At 29.3% G+C, this 14,846-nt stretch overlaps 1 protein-coding gene across 1 annotated transcript; it reads left to right on the forward strand.

The window, feature by feature from the left end:
• The first annotated feature begins 9,135 nt into the window (after positions 1-9,135).
• On the forward strand, positions 9,136-10,460 carry LOC125809349 (transcription factor TCP23-like). The gene has a single exon (XM_049489007.1). It carries the CDS (start codon positions 9,136-9,138, stop codon positions 10,312-10,314), a length of 1,179 nt encoding a protein of 392 aa, XP_049344964.1. The 3' UTR covers positions 10,315-10,460.
• Positions 10,461-14,846: the final 4,386 nt, after the last annotated feature.

The raw sequence follows: 14,846 nt of genomic DNA on the forward strand, positions 1-14,846 counted from the left end.
TTTTGTACTAACCCATATTTCCTACATTTTAAAAAAAATGTAGGTTTCGATTCTTAAGGTGATCTTCTATTGTTTCAAGCTTGGAATAGGTCATTCTCCTTGCTTGTTGGTGAGTCCTCAAGATCTGAGGACGAGTATCTTTACTTAGTAGTTTCTTTTTGTATTTCATTTGAGAACTATTGTAAGGGTTGTGCCCCTATTTGAGACTCTGATTGTATTAGATGGCTAAATGAGACAAGTTAGACTTTCGCTTTGATTTTCTAAAACATTTCGATTGTATGAAAAAAGTTTTAAATTCCGCATCATTTCTATTACTTTATGTTTATGATATGCTAAGGGCTTATATGAGACCCCTTCGGGGTCAAGTACACGTGTTACATCTAGGGGGTACCCCTGGGTCGTGACACGGACATAGAGACGTTGTCCGTCGCTTTTATAAAAAAATAATTAATAAAATAAAATAATTCAAAAGCGACGGACGGCGTGGCTATTGTTAGACTTATATATAATTATTTTTAATTAAAAGTGACGGATAGCGTCTATATCTATATTAAATAAATAATTATTAATTTTATATATATTTTGCGCAAAAATCCGCGGAAAAAAGCGACGGACTAAGAGATGTCATTCGTTGCTTTTTGTAAAATAATTTAAAAAATAATTATTTTTATTAAAAAACGATGGACAGTGTGGCAAATGGCGTCGCTTTTTGGAGCGACGCCGTCCGTCACTTTTCTGCAGTTTTTTAGTAGTGAAGAAAGAAGAATATATATATTGACTAGTTTTTTTATTAGGAAGTTTACATAAATTCACTAGTGTAGGAGCTAATTATTTAGATACATTTTAATTTGTAATATTACGTATCTTATCAAATTTTGGTGCGTCCAAATACGTTCAGATATGTCTAGATACATGTATCTTGAGATACATGAGGTCAAAATTAGGTGTAATTTGTTCTAGATACATTGTATCCAAGTGAATTTGCATATATTTGGAATACATAACAAATGTTGCTCGCCTCCTCCGCTTCTCTCCCATATGGCTCGCCACTCTCTCATGTATATGATATCTCAGATACACGTGAATCACACTAGATACATACATATACATGTATATAGTGTGTGTCTAGTGTGATTCGCATGTATATGTGATACATAACGAATCTCTCTCGCCTCTCCCTCTCTCCGTATTTTAGTGTAACTGATAGCAAAATACATGTAACTTAGTGTATCTTCCTCAATATATGGTAGAAAACTCTTAATTGGTGGTAAGATACGTAATATTTTGAAAATATAGACAATAATTGTATATATAATAGTGAAATACGCCTAGTTATGCAGTTTTTCCTTTTTATATTTACCTTACAATTGTTTTTTCAATCTGTCATTCAAAATTTACTATGTCAAAGAAGCTCACTAAAGGAGGAAAGTGTTTGACTGTTTTCTATTAAGAAATTCTATATCAGAATTTAAATTCAAAAACCCCTAATTAAAGATACATGAATTCTACTCATCCCAACATATATGCTTAGCTAGTAGCTACTTAGTATTATTAATGTTTATCCTCTTTTGTTCATCACACCTTTTTCTTTTTCTGGTGGTTTGTCTCTTTCAGTGACCTTCATTTTACCTCTTGTATATAATTTTTCTATTGGTCCTTCTTGAACTGCATGTCAGGTTGGCTGGGAAAAAAGAAGTGGACAATGTGCTTCTTCCAATTTATTTGTTACTCCCTCCGTCTAATTTCATGTGAGATAGTTTGACTAGGCATGGAGTTTAAGAAAGAAAGGAAGATTTTTAAAACCTATGGTTCAAAATGAATGATAGAAATTTGTGTGGCTGTAAATCATTTCATTAAGGGTAAAATATACATTTTATAGTTAAATTGTTACTTATATAGAAATGTGTCATTCTTCTTTAGACTGACTAAAAAGGAAAGTAAGTCACATAAATTAAAACAGAGGGAGTATTATTTTGGGAAAATGGTTCGAAATATATCCGAATTTTGACTGAAATTACTGTAACAATCCCAAACTTTGGGCAGAACCAGTTACCTCAGCACTATTTAATAGTGTATTTTAAAGATATATAGGTGTCCTGCTGGACATCATAAATATTGCATCATTAGAAATAGTAACTTGTCCAGCTGAGCACTTATATATATCTTTAAAATACACTATTAAATAGTATAAGGGGTAATAGCTCCTGCCCAAAGTTTGAAATTGTTACAACAATTTCAGTCAAGGTTCGGATATATTTCAGACTTTTTTCCCTATTATTTTTTAGTCCGTTTAGATAAAATGTTTTTTTTCCTTATTAGTAATTTTTTTATTTTTACTGGCATATTTAAGATCATAAAATTACAAGATATTTTAATATATTCTAAATATCTTTAATTTGAAATTACAAGTTTTTTTTTTACATTTTTAAATTTCATATCTAATCAAACCAAAAAATAAATTAAAATGGATGAAATATTTGACACATGTTGTATGGTTTCAGATTCTTGTGTTCCAAGTGTTATCAAACAAGCATTGTTGTATCACTATTAAATACAAGTTGTGTCTGTCTGGGGAGCAAAATAGGTGTGGTAAATTCTGCTTGGTGAGTGTGTGACAACTATGATAATAGTGGCACATCAGTATCAAAAGGTTTTTCTTTCATTTGTTATTCCCTCCACCCACATTTTAATGATTTTTTAAACCTCTTTGCACACTTGTTAAAACAATAAAAAATATTCATTTCATTTTAATCAATATGATATAGTTTTATTTAATACATATTTTTAAAAGAAATAAGAAATTTTAAAATTTGTGTTTTAAAATAAGAAGGATAAAATAGATATTTTAAAGTTAAAGTATTACAAAATATAAAATGTATCATTTTTTGGATTAACTAAAAAAATAAATCATATAAACTGAGATAAAAGGAGTATAAAATATTAAGTGTATCCCTATTTAATAAAGGTAGACTGATTTTTCATGTTAGATATTGGGCATACTTTTTCAATATTAAGGGTATATTTAAAAAATCAATTCTAATCTTGAATATTTAAAGTGATAATTATTTTGAAACAAATTTCTTCAATTAAACGACAGTGAAAATGGAACCGAGAGAATAGCTTCATATCTTGTGTCATAAGCACATTGTACTTAGGGTCACTTGGTAGGATGAATTTAAAAAAATGGTGTTTGCAATTAGTTATACACTTTGTTTGGTATTATGTCATATATTAGCTATACAATTTGTTTGATATTATGTTATGTATAACTAATATATGAGAAATCATACTATTGCATGCAAGAAATTTTAATGCATTCATTAGCATGGTAAAACCATAATTGCCCCTCAAAAAAAAAATCAGGATATTTTGTAAACAAATGTATTTTTTAAAAAAGATATGCAATGCATGTTATTTTTAATCTACCAAATCAAGCATTACACAAAATAATATAAACATAATTAATATATACCTAATACATTCTATTCAATTTTATTCATACACACCTATCAAAACGATCCAAAGTAGATACATAATTTCAAGTGTGATCAGACAATGACATAGCCTATAACATAATGAAGAAATAAGAACCAAAAACGAAACTTAACAAGAGTTTTTTCATAGACGTTCGACTTGCATGTATTAAGCATAAAACTAGCATTTCTTCATAGATCTTTGAGTTTCCCCCTAACTCAAGATTTTCCTTAATGTAGAGAGACTCATGACTCAATTTTTTTAATTTCTTTTTCTATCATGCCCCATTCAGAATTTTTGTCCAGTACCTTTCACCCCCCCTCCCCCCCCCCCCCCCCAAATGTGGAGTCTTCTTACTCCCTTTTAATTGTAGCACTACTAAAAATTTGTCAAAAAGAGACGGAAAAAAGCGACAGTCGCTTTTTTGGCCAAAAGCAACGCAGTCAATCTCGTCGATTTTTGGCTCGACGCTTTCAAAAGCGATGGACTGTGAAAAAATTATTTTATTTTTTTGACAAATGCGATGCCGTCCGTCATTTTTTTTGTTATTTTTTTTTAATCTTCAAAAAGTGACGAAGTCCGTCGCTTTTCTTAATTTTTAATTTTTTTAGAATCTTGAAAAGCGACGGACTAAAAGACCCCGTCCGTCGCTTTTCTGGATTTTTCAAAAATTAAAACCTAGAAAAGTGACGGACTAAAGGACCTTGTCCGTCGCTTTTTTGGGTTTTTTTCAAAAATAAAATCCAGAAAAGCGACAGACAAAACCACCCTGTCCATCGCTTTTTCTGCAATTTTTTTGATAGTAGAAACTGTCAGTTTCTGTTCCCCACCTGCAAAAACAATTCAATTCAACTCAATCAATCCCAAAACATTATAAAGAAGCTACACAAAATATAAAACAACAAACTTAAATTAACATTCAAAAATATCTAAATCACAATTTAAAGACTTTCAAAATTCGTTTCAAGATTTCAAGTAATTCAAACTTCAAATTAAGTTCAAATTATGTTCAAGCTTAATTAAATAGTTCATAAAGACTATATTTTATCAACATTTCTAAAGTTCAACCTAATAATAAGTTCATAAATTCTATAAATCAAGATTCCTAAAGTTCACAATCAAAAGTTTAAAATCCTACAATAATTCAAGATTCCTAAAGTTCACAACTTAAAGTTCTAAAATCCCACAATAATTCAAGGTTTCTAAAGTTCTAAAATCCTACAACAATTCAAGATTTCTAAAGTTCACAACCTAAAGTTTAAAATCCTACAATAATTCAAGATTTCTAAAGTTCACAACTTAAAGTTCTAAAATCCCACAATAATTCAAGATTTCTAAAGTTCACAACCTAAAGTTCTAAAATCCTAAAATAATTCAAGATTTCTTAAGTTCTAAAATCCTACAAAAATTCAAGTTCTCTAAAGTTCACAACTTAAAGTTCTAAAATCCTACAAAAATTAAAGTTTTCTAAAATTCATAACTTAAAGTTCTAATATTCTACAATAATTCAAGATTTCTAACATTTCACAGCCTAAAGTTCTAAAAATCTTACAAAAATTCAAGTTCTCTAAAGTTCACAACTTAAAGTTCTAAAATCCTACAAGAATTCAAGATTTCTAACGCTCACAATCTTATAAAGTTCTAAAATCCTACAAAAATTCAAGTTCTCTAAAGTTCACAACTTAAAGTTTTAAAGTCTCACACTAATTCAAGATTTCTAAAGTTCACAACCTAAAGTTCTAAAATCCTATAATAATTCAAGATTTCCAAAGTTCACAACCTAATTAAAGTTCTAAAATCCTACAAAAATTCAAGTTCATATCTAATTTCTAGAATTTCTAAGTTCAAGAATATAATTCAAGTAACCCAATTTTCAACAACAATATAATATATAAGCACAAATACAATGACAAATTGAAAAATTCAACTAATCTCTGACTTCTAACTTCTAATTATTTGTTAGTTCTAACTTCTAATACTTAATTTACAATCATATTTAAAAATCCTCAATTTAAAAGAAAACTAATCCTAAAATCTAAAAATCTTCAATTCTCTCCCTAACTAACAATAATCAAATGTACAAATTAACAATTGAATAACACAATTCCTCAAACTAAAAAAATATACAAACTAAGAAATCAAATATAATTACTGGAATTGAAAAAAAACACTAAAATTAAACTCTAAATTTAAGTTCTCAAAAGTTAACAACTTAAAGTTCTAAAATCCTACAATAATTCAAGATTTCTAAAGTTCACAACCTAAGTTCTAAAATCCTACAATCATTCAAGATTTCTAATGTTCACAACCTAAAGTTCTAAAATCCTACAAAAATTCAAGTTCATGTCTAATTTCTAAAATTAATTCTATATAAACTTCAAATTCAAGAATTTCTAAGTTCAAGAATTCAAGTAACCTAATTTCAACTTTCATATAATATCCAATATTTTTCTAACTTTAAAGTAATCTAACTTTCATGTACAATCTAATATTTTCCTAACTTCAACTTTTAAAAAAATAATTCAAGAACTTCTAAGATGAAAATTCAACTATCTAATTTCGACTTTCATATACTAATATTTTTCTAACTTCAAAGTAATCTAACTTTCATATACAATTCAATGTTTTTCTAACTTCAACCGTCAAACATACAAAATTCAAGAATTTCAAAGTTGGAAAATGCAACTAATCTAACTTCTAATTTCTAATACTCAATTCACAATCATATTTTTTTTTAAAAATAATTTAGAAGAAAACCCTAAAATCAAAAATCTCCAATTCTCTCCTAACTAACAATAATCAAATATACAAGTTAGCAATTGACTAACATAATTCATCAAACTAAAACGATATACTAATTTATAACAAATCAAATATTACTAGAATTGAAAAAAAACTAAAATTAAATCCTAACCTTAACAAGCTAAGGAAAAGAGGCAGTGAGGACGACAGGTGGCGGCGCCGACGGGGCAAGGCGACGACGGGACTAATGCTCAAGGAGAGAAGGGCGAAGGCGGTGTGGTGGGGCGGCGGCACAACAACTTGGTTTTAGAGAGAAGGGAGATGGGATAATGGGGGGAAAACCCGTTTTTGGTTCAACTCAATTTAAAAAAAGCGACGGACAACGTTTCTTTGTCTGTCGCTTTTTAAAAAATATTTGACCAAAATTTTGACTAAAAAGTGACGGACTAAGAGACGCTGTCCGTCGCTTTTTAAAAATGTTTGACTAGATATTTTGACCAAAAAGCGATGGACTAAGAGATGCCGTCCGTCGCTTTTTTAAAAAACTAATTAATAAAATAAACTAAGTTAAAAACGACGGACAACATGATTATTGTTTAATTTATAAATAATTATTTTAAATTAAAAGCGACGGACGGCGTCTCTATGTATATTAAATAAATAATTATTAATTATATATATATTATTGCAAAAATCCGCAAAAAAAAGCGACGGACTAAGAGATGCCGTCCGTCGCTTTTTGTAAAATAATTTTAAAAATAATTATTTTTATTAAAAAGCGACGGACGGCATCTCTTAGTCCGTCGCTTTTTGAAGCGACGCTGTCCGTCGCTTTTTCTTCTGTCGATTTTTAGCAGTTTTTTAGTAGTGTAGGTATAAATAAATGCATACATATATGAGTATGTATCTGTGTAAGTAGACACAAGTGGGGTTGGAATTTGAAGACTAAAAGAGGCTTGTGGTAGGACTTGAATACATGATTAACATCATTTTCAATTATAATATAACAATATGACAAAAACTCAATCAGTGAGCACTAAGAAATAAGCAAATAAAGAAAGCAAAAAACAAAAAGAAAAGAGGGAATGGATAAAAAGACAAAAAAAGCAAGACTAGAAAATGACTCTTAGGCCGTTTAGATATGATTTGAAATTCAAAAAGTATTATAGTAGAGTGATAAATAATTTTTTATTTATAATAAGAGGTTTTGGGGTTGAATTTTCCTGAGTAATGGAGTCTCCTTTAGTAAAAAGTGTTTTACCTTTTAATGTGAGATTTTTTTCATGCGAATTCGAATTTAATTGATATCTAATGTGATTATGTGGATATTGAACACTCGATGAGAAATAAAAAAATATATGATTTGAAATTTCTTTAATTGTATTTCTTTTATAAACATAAAAATTATACAAATTATTATGAAAACAATCAGAACATTTCAATTTTTATATGATCTTACCGATGAAATCATAATCCATAAACAAGATATCAAAATATTTCAAGAATCACATATCTTCGTGTTCCTTTTATAAATAAATATTTGTAATTATAAACTTTCAAATAATATAATTTTATAAATATTCACTAGTCAATAATATTAGTAATCAAATATTGTTTAATATAATCCTTTCACATGGTACGTAAATCTTTTCATGCCGAAATTAATTAGTACTTTTTACAAGATTTGAAATGATGATTTTTTTTTACAAATTATAAACTTATGAATTACGTTTTACATTAAAAAAAATTAGAAATTTCAAATTCTATTTTTCAAAAAATTTAAAATTACCAACCTAAATCACATATTCAAACACTAATTTAGAATTATAATCTCAAATCAGCCAAAACTTTTGATTTTTAAAAGAATGTGTTCTCCTAACTTTTCAATGCTTTCACACTAATCTCATAAATCTTTTCACCTACACCACCATTATCACTTCATCATACTTTATAACCCTCCGACCAATCCCTTCCCCTACTCCATTAAAGAAACAGAAAAAGAGTACAAGAAGAGGGTGATTATTTCTACTCAATTTACAGATAATTTCAGATATCTCCCTCTAAATTCGCTCTAGAACACTCATTTTTCTCCAGATTTCGCTTTATAATTAATTTTGAAGTAATGGCATGTAGGAATTAAACCAAGAGTAGAAATCCTTATTATTTTAAGATTTTTTATTTATGATATTTATTTATTTATGTTTAATTAGGATTTGTTAGTTTCTAATTCTAGTTTGCTTTGATTGTTAGTATTATAAATAGAGATGCCTTATTACATATTTTCAATGTAGTGAAAAATACATTGGGTGTAGAGAAATATATTTAATGTACAAGATTACAAGAGTTATTGAGTTATTTGATAAATCTTATACCTCCTATTCGTAGAATAATAAGTTTCTTCTATAAAATTATTATTAAATTTTTCACTTGTACATATATTATTACCTTGAACAATTTTATTTTCTTCATGAAATATAGAAAAAGGAAAGAGGAGTTGGCTTTGGGCATAATAGCTCAAATAACAATAACATTCCTTACAAATACAAATATATGTTCCACCTTAAATATGATATGAAAATAAAAGTAATATTTGACAGGTCACCACGGATTTTGTTTTGGCACCCACACCTACTCTTCTTCCTTTCTCTTTCTTTCTCCAAAAGACATCAGTCAACCACTAAGTTAAAAAAGAAAAAAGAGAAGACAAACCCCACCACTTCCACTTGTTGCACAATTTTTTTAATTTTTGGCTCAAAAGACTTGCAACTGCAGCAGCAACAACTTGATTTTCAAGTTTTTGCCAATTCACTTGTCAATTACACAAATATTTGAAGCATCAAGTAAGAGAATATAAAAAGTACAATTTGTTAGACCCTTCAATTTCACCTCACTACCCCACATTTTCTCTTCTTTTCCAAGATGGAATTCATGGAACCACATAGAAAAAAACAAGGAGGTTCTACTAGTGCCACAAACCACCATCAACACCATCAACACAACCAAGAAACACCTTCTTCTTTACAATTAATTTCACCACACCAAAGTCAACCTGACCCTTCTACCCCTGGGTCCAACCATCCCCATGGCCCCTTCATGGGCTCCATCTCCATGCAATCAACAACTCTAATTTCTCCTCCTTCCACCATCACTTCTCCAACCCCCAACAACAACGCTCTATCCACTCCCAAGGTAGTTAAGAAACCTTCTAAAGACCGTCATACTAAGGTGGACGGTCGTGGGCGGCGCATACGCATGCCTGCTTTATGCGCCGCCCGGGTTTTCCAACTCACTAAAGAATTGGGTCATAAATCTGACGGAGAAACCATCGAGTGGCTATTGCAACAAGCTGAACCGGCAATTATTGCTACCACCGGAACCGGTACGATTCCGGCTAATTTCTCAACTCTCAACGTTTCTACACGTAGCAGTGGTACAACAATTTCAGCTCCGCCGTCAAAATCTGCACCTCTTTTCATCCACGGCGCCTCCGCCGCCGCTGCCACCGCTATGTTAGGGTTCCACCACCATCTATCCACCAACAACACCGGTTTTAACCAAGACCCAGATGAGAATTACATGAAAAAACGGTTCAGAGAAGATACTACTACCAGTGGTGCCACCTCCCCTTCAGCTGATAAACCGGATGAACCGGGTTCAGATTCTTCTAAACCCGGTTCTTCACAACCTCCGAGTTTAATCCCGGCTCAAGCCATGTGGGCGGTTGCACCAGCTGGTGGCAACGTTGGTAACGGGTTCTGGATGTTACCAGTAAGCGGAGGCACCGGTTCAACGACGGTTTCAGTTGGAGCGGCTCAATCGGACCACCAATTGTGGCAGTACAAGAGTTCAAGAATTGGTGGGTTGGAGTTTCCCGGTGGAGGACGGTTCAGTCCGGTTCAGTTAGGTTCAATGGTTTTGCAGCAGTCACAGGCGGTTCAACAATTGGGGTCAAATATGGGAATGTTGTCATCAATGAATGCATATAATAATAATAACAGTAGGGTTGATTTGGGTATGAATTTGGAGCATCATCATCTAAGACAACAGCATCAAGATAGTGATAGTGGTGATGAAAATCACAATGATTCCCAATCATAGTTTACAAATCTCGATGCAATAAATTGAAAAACTGATCAAAAGTTGCCATTTTCTTGTGTTTGATGAATTCTTGATGTTTTTCTTTGTGAGAAGATTGTGTTCATTGTAATTGTTTTTTTAATTTGGATTGAAGGATTTGGCCTTTATTTTCGTTGGATTAATTATCATAATTTGGTGGCATTATGTTGGCTTGGAATTAATTATTTTAGTGACAACAAACAAGGAAAATTCATACAAATGTTCTTCAAAGAAGACTTGTTGATAATTGGGAGTAAAGTCTTTTCCCCAAAATCCTTTTTTTTTGTCTTTCAAAATGCTAAAATAAAATCTATTTGATCTAAGAGAGGATAAATGTTGATTTTCAAGAATAAACACTGTTTGATCCAAAATCACCATTAGAATTTCCTAGTGAAATTTCTCACATAATAAGTGTAAGGTTCCAAACCCCAGAATATGCTTTGCAATGTGTGATTTGAATATAATCGGGATCTTAATGTGTGTCGCGGACATGGGCGGAAACAAAAAAAAAGAGTGTAGGTTCAGTTTTCACACACTAACTTATCGCCTCCTTTGACCCTCGAATGTAATGAGATGTTACTTTTATTTCAATTTATCTGTCTAATTTTGATTTAATATAAAATTTTAAATAATAAAGATTTTTTTAAAAAACTTTATCGTTTTAAACGGAAGATATGTGAATATATTAAAATATTATTTAATTTTGTAATTTTAAATATATTATATAAAAAAATAAAATAAAAATATTAATCAAATAAGTCTAATATAAGAAAAACGATAAACAAATCGAAACGGAAGGATGTCTTTTGCTAAACCTTATCCAAATCATTTTCGTAAAATTAATCCTAAAGCGAGCACATTTTTCCCACAATTGTCTTTGGAGAAGTATTTAAATCCGAATGCCACCTAAGGCTTTAATCTGGGGGACCATCAATTTTGTTGACTTTATCTTGTGTGTGGATTTAAATAGATCTGCTTAGCTGTTCTTTTGATTTGATTGATTCCCCTTGCTATTTCCATTCTAATACTATTCTCTCCCATTATTTTTAGTACTCTATTTTGGGTGTGCATCGATCTGATTCAGTTTTATGTATTATTGGTTTAATTTATTAGTTTTAAATTTTTAAATATGTTAAATTAATAATTAAATTAATAATATATTTTTTATCGGTTTATCGATTTTTGTTCTTAACGATCGATTTTCGATTTAACCAATAAAAAATACTTATAAAATCAAATATATGACTTCTCTAAAAAAAGTTGACGCGACAAGATAATAATATAACTTTACAAAATGCTCATAAAATAGAAACAATAATAACTAACATGAAAAAAACTATACAAGTGTAACACAAAGAGAAATTAAGAGGAATATGGTTCTTACTTTAGGTTTTGACGTTTTGTATAATGTAAAGTTCCAAATCCAAAAATCACTGTGAAGTATGAATGGAAGGCTAAATGGCAAAGACAGTAACTGGTAAGGTATTGAAATTAATATTTAATATTTATGTATGTAAAAGTAGTAAATCACTACACTCTTAATGAGTTATCGGTTTACCCAGTAACCCACTATTAAAAGGGAAAATTACGCAAATTTGCAAACATTGTTTATTATTCAATATGATTACAGTTCCAATTAATTACCATGTGTGATTATAGTTTAATATAATTTGCTATTAATCATGGGATCCACGAACGGATTGTATACGAAAAGAAAACAAGTATTTCCCTTATTTGTGTACTCATTTATACAAATCTAATTTTATTTCTTTTCTCTCCATTCTCTAATTCTCTCCTAAAATCACTCATATACATTGATTTTGAATTTCGAAATCTACTTTCTCCCTCCTAATCATGGCATCACAATTCAAGGTAATCGCCCAAAATGTGTTTCTACTCTTTTTTTTGTTTTTTCGTTTGTGTATGATTTATGCTTGTCTTTTTTTTCCTCAAAAATCTTTCTCCAATTTTCAAATTTTTCAGAAATCAAAAAATGTTTGAAGGATTTTGGATTACTAGAGGCATACCATTGCGTGTCAAATTTCTTGATGACCCACCATCATTTTCGTTGGATCTAACTCAAGCATTCTATGATGTTGCAAGTTATGTTGCTAAATCTAGACGGAAAAAAGATTTTGATTGATCAAAAGAACAATCTACTTCAACCGATATGCCCTTAGGCACGGCCAACATAACATAGAAATCACACTTGAAAAGGGTGGTCAATTAGCTAGAGTAGCGGGTGTTGTAGCGAAACTGATTGCAAAAGTCAAATTCTATATTGCAAGTGCAAGTCGGCGTTCCTGATATGAAAGTGAAAGCCGGCCCTAAGCAGGATCCAAAGACGTTCAAGTCTAGTTCCAATTTGGATATAAAAGTCAAGTTCAATCATTCATTGAAGAGTTTGGATCCAAGCATCGAAATGACTCAATTAAGCTGCAACAAATTATGAAATTTTTTCAAGCAAAACATACAAGCAGAAAAGTTGAGGAACAAAAGTTTGATGGTTCAACAAGGATGAGAAGTTCAATTTGTTTTGTTGTTAATACGTGTTTTAAGTATTGTTTCATTAGTTGTATTTGCATTAATAATTTTTACATGGTATTATATACGATTTTCTGAGATTTGTATTTATATCAATGTTATTGTAGATTTTGTATTTATATTAATGGTATTTGTACTTGTCGTTTTTATTGTATATTTTCAGGTATAATATACAATTGCTTATTTGTATATATGCATCAATTGCATATATACAAAAAATTGTCAATTACGTTTATACAAATAGTTGTCTAGCATGTATCATTTGTATATCTTATATGATTGAATATATTAATATTTGTCTAGCATTAATCATTTGTATATCTTATACGGTTGAATTTGTTAATGATATTTATATACATTTTAATTTGTATATCAAATGATATATATATTTGTCGTTTTTAGAAATAATATATAATCGCTTATATGTATATATGCATCAATTGTATATACACCAAAAGTTCTCTAGCATTTATCCTTTGAATATGATTGTATATGTTCATGATAATTATATATATTTCAAAGTTCATTATTTGAAATTAATTTTTTATGTTTCAAATGAGTAACTAGAAAGGAAGAACTAAATTCAATTATTAATTTTAAATTGAAAAATATTTATTATTGTAGTATGCATGAAGAAATCAAATCAAATTTTGATCGTTAAAACCCAATAAATGAAGATCGGAATTTTAAGGGAGAATTTTATAGCTTGAAGAGTCCATTTTGATAAAAAATTGTAAGGAAATACACTTAGCATGAATATATCGTGGGATATTTTCTTTTTTAAAATTGATTTATTCACATTAATTAAGGATTAATTGACAGTTGTATTTCGTTACCGTATTTACCGCAAATGTAGTCATTATTTTAAAAAAACTAAAATTTTGTATAAAAATAAAACAGAAAAAGAGATATATACAAATCTAAAACTCCATAGCAAATTGAACTATAGTCGTGAAGCGTAATTAGATAACTATAGCTATGGAACATTATTTGCTTAATTATGTTTGCCATATATGAAATTTACTGTTAATTTAATATCTATAATTTATTTTGAGTTACACTTACTCATAATACTTTATTATTAATAATAAGAAAATAGTAGGAAAAATAATTAATTATACATTAAGTTTTTCCAGTTAAGATCTCAATATTTTGTTTTTATTAAAATCATTTTAATAATTAACCAAAAAAATATTCGGAATAATGTCTTTTTTTATAAAGAAGGCAAAGTTTTTTTATGGATTTTTTTTTCTTAATTATTATAGTATATTATTAAGTTGTAATATTAATGCTTTAATTGAGTCTTAAGGGAAGTCTTCCAAAATTAGTGTAACAAAATTAGGTTTGTTCATGGTTATGGTTAAAAAATCAAATCAAACTGCAATCCAAATCAAATCGATTAAAAAAACTGATATTTGATTTGATTTGATTTGGTTAGGTTTGGTTTTACTAAAAAATAACTGCAAAAATATTCAAACCGAACCGATAAATTATATATATAAATTTTATAATTATTTATATATCACTCATAAATAAAATATAAATATTTTGTTAAATTTTAAGTAACTTAAATCTTTAACTTTACCATTTTCTCAAGCCCAACACTTAAATTTTAGGGAAAATTTTCAAAATGTCAATATTTTAACATTTAATAGGACCCCTTAGCCACATTTTCAATATTTATTAAAAATGTCAATATTTGAGTTTGTTATATATCTAATTATGTATTTTTAATTTGTTTAATTTGAAAGAATACAATTATTCAATAACATAATAGAGAAAATCAGGGGAGAGAACATTTTAAAAAAGGAACATATCACTTGAATTTTCATTCGTTACAATTTCAAAAAAAAAAAAAAACTATAGTGATTTCACTTTCATTGTTTCTCTAATGTCCAATATCGAATTTTCTCCCTATTGTTTCTCAAATTTCATTCGAATTTTTTTCTGTGCGGAAAGAAAATATTGAA

The sequence above is a fragment of the Solanum verrucosum genome, unplaced genomic scaffold (genome assembly GCF_900185275.1).
Source record: "Solanum verrucosum unplaced genomic scaffold, falcon-dt-bn FXZP01000062.1, whole genome shotgun sequence".
NCBI lineage: Eukaryota > Viridiplantae > Streptophyta > Magnoliopsida > Solanales > Solanaceae > Solanum > Solanum verrucosum.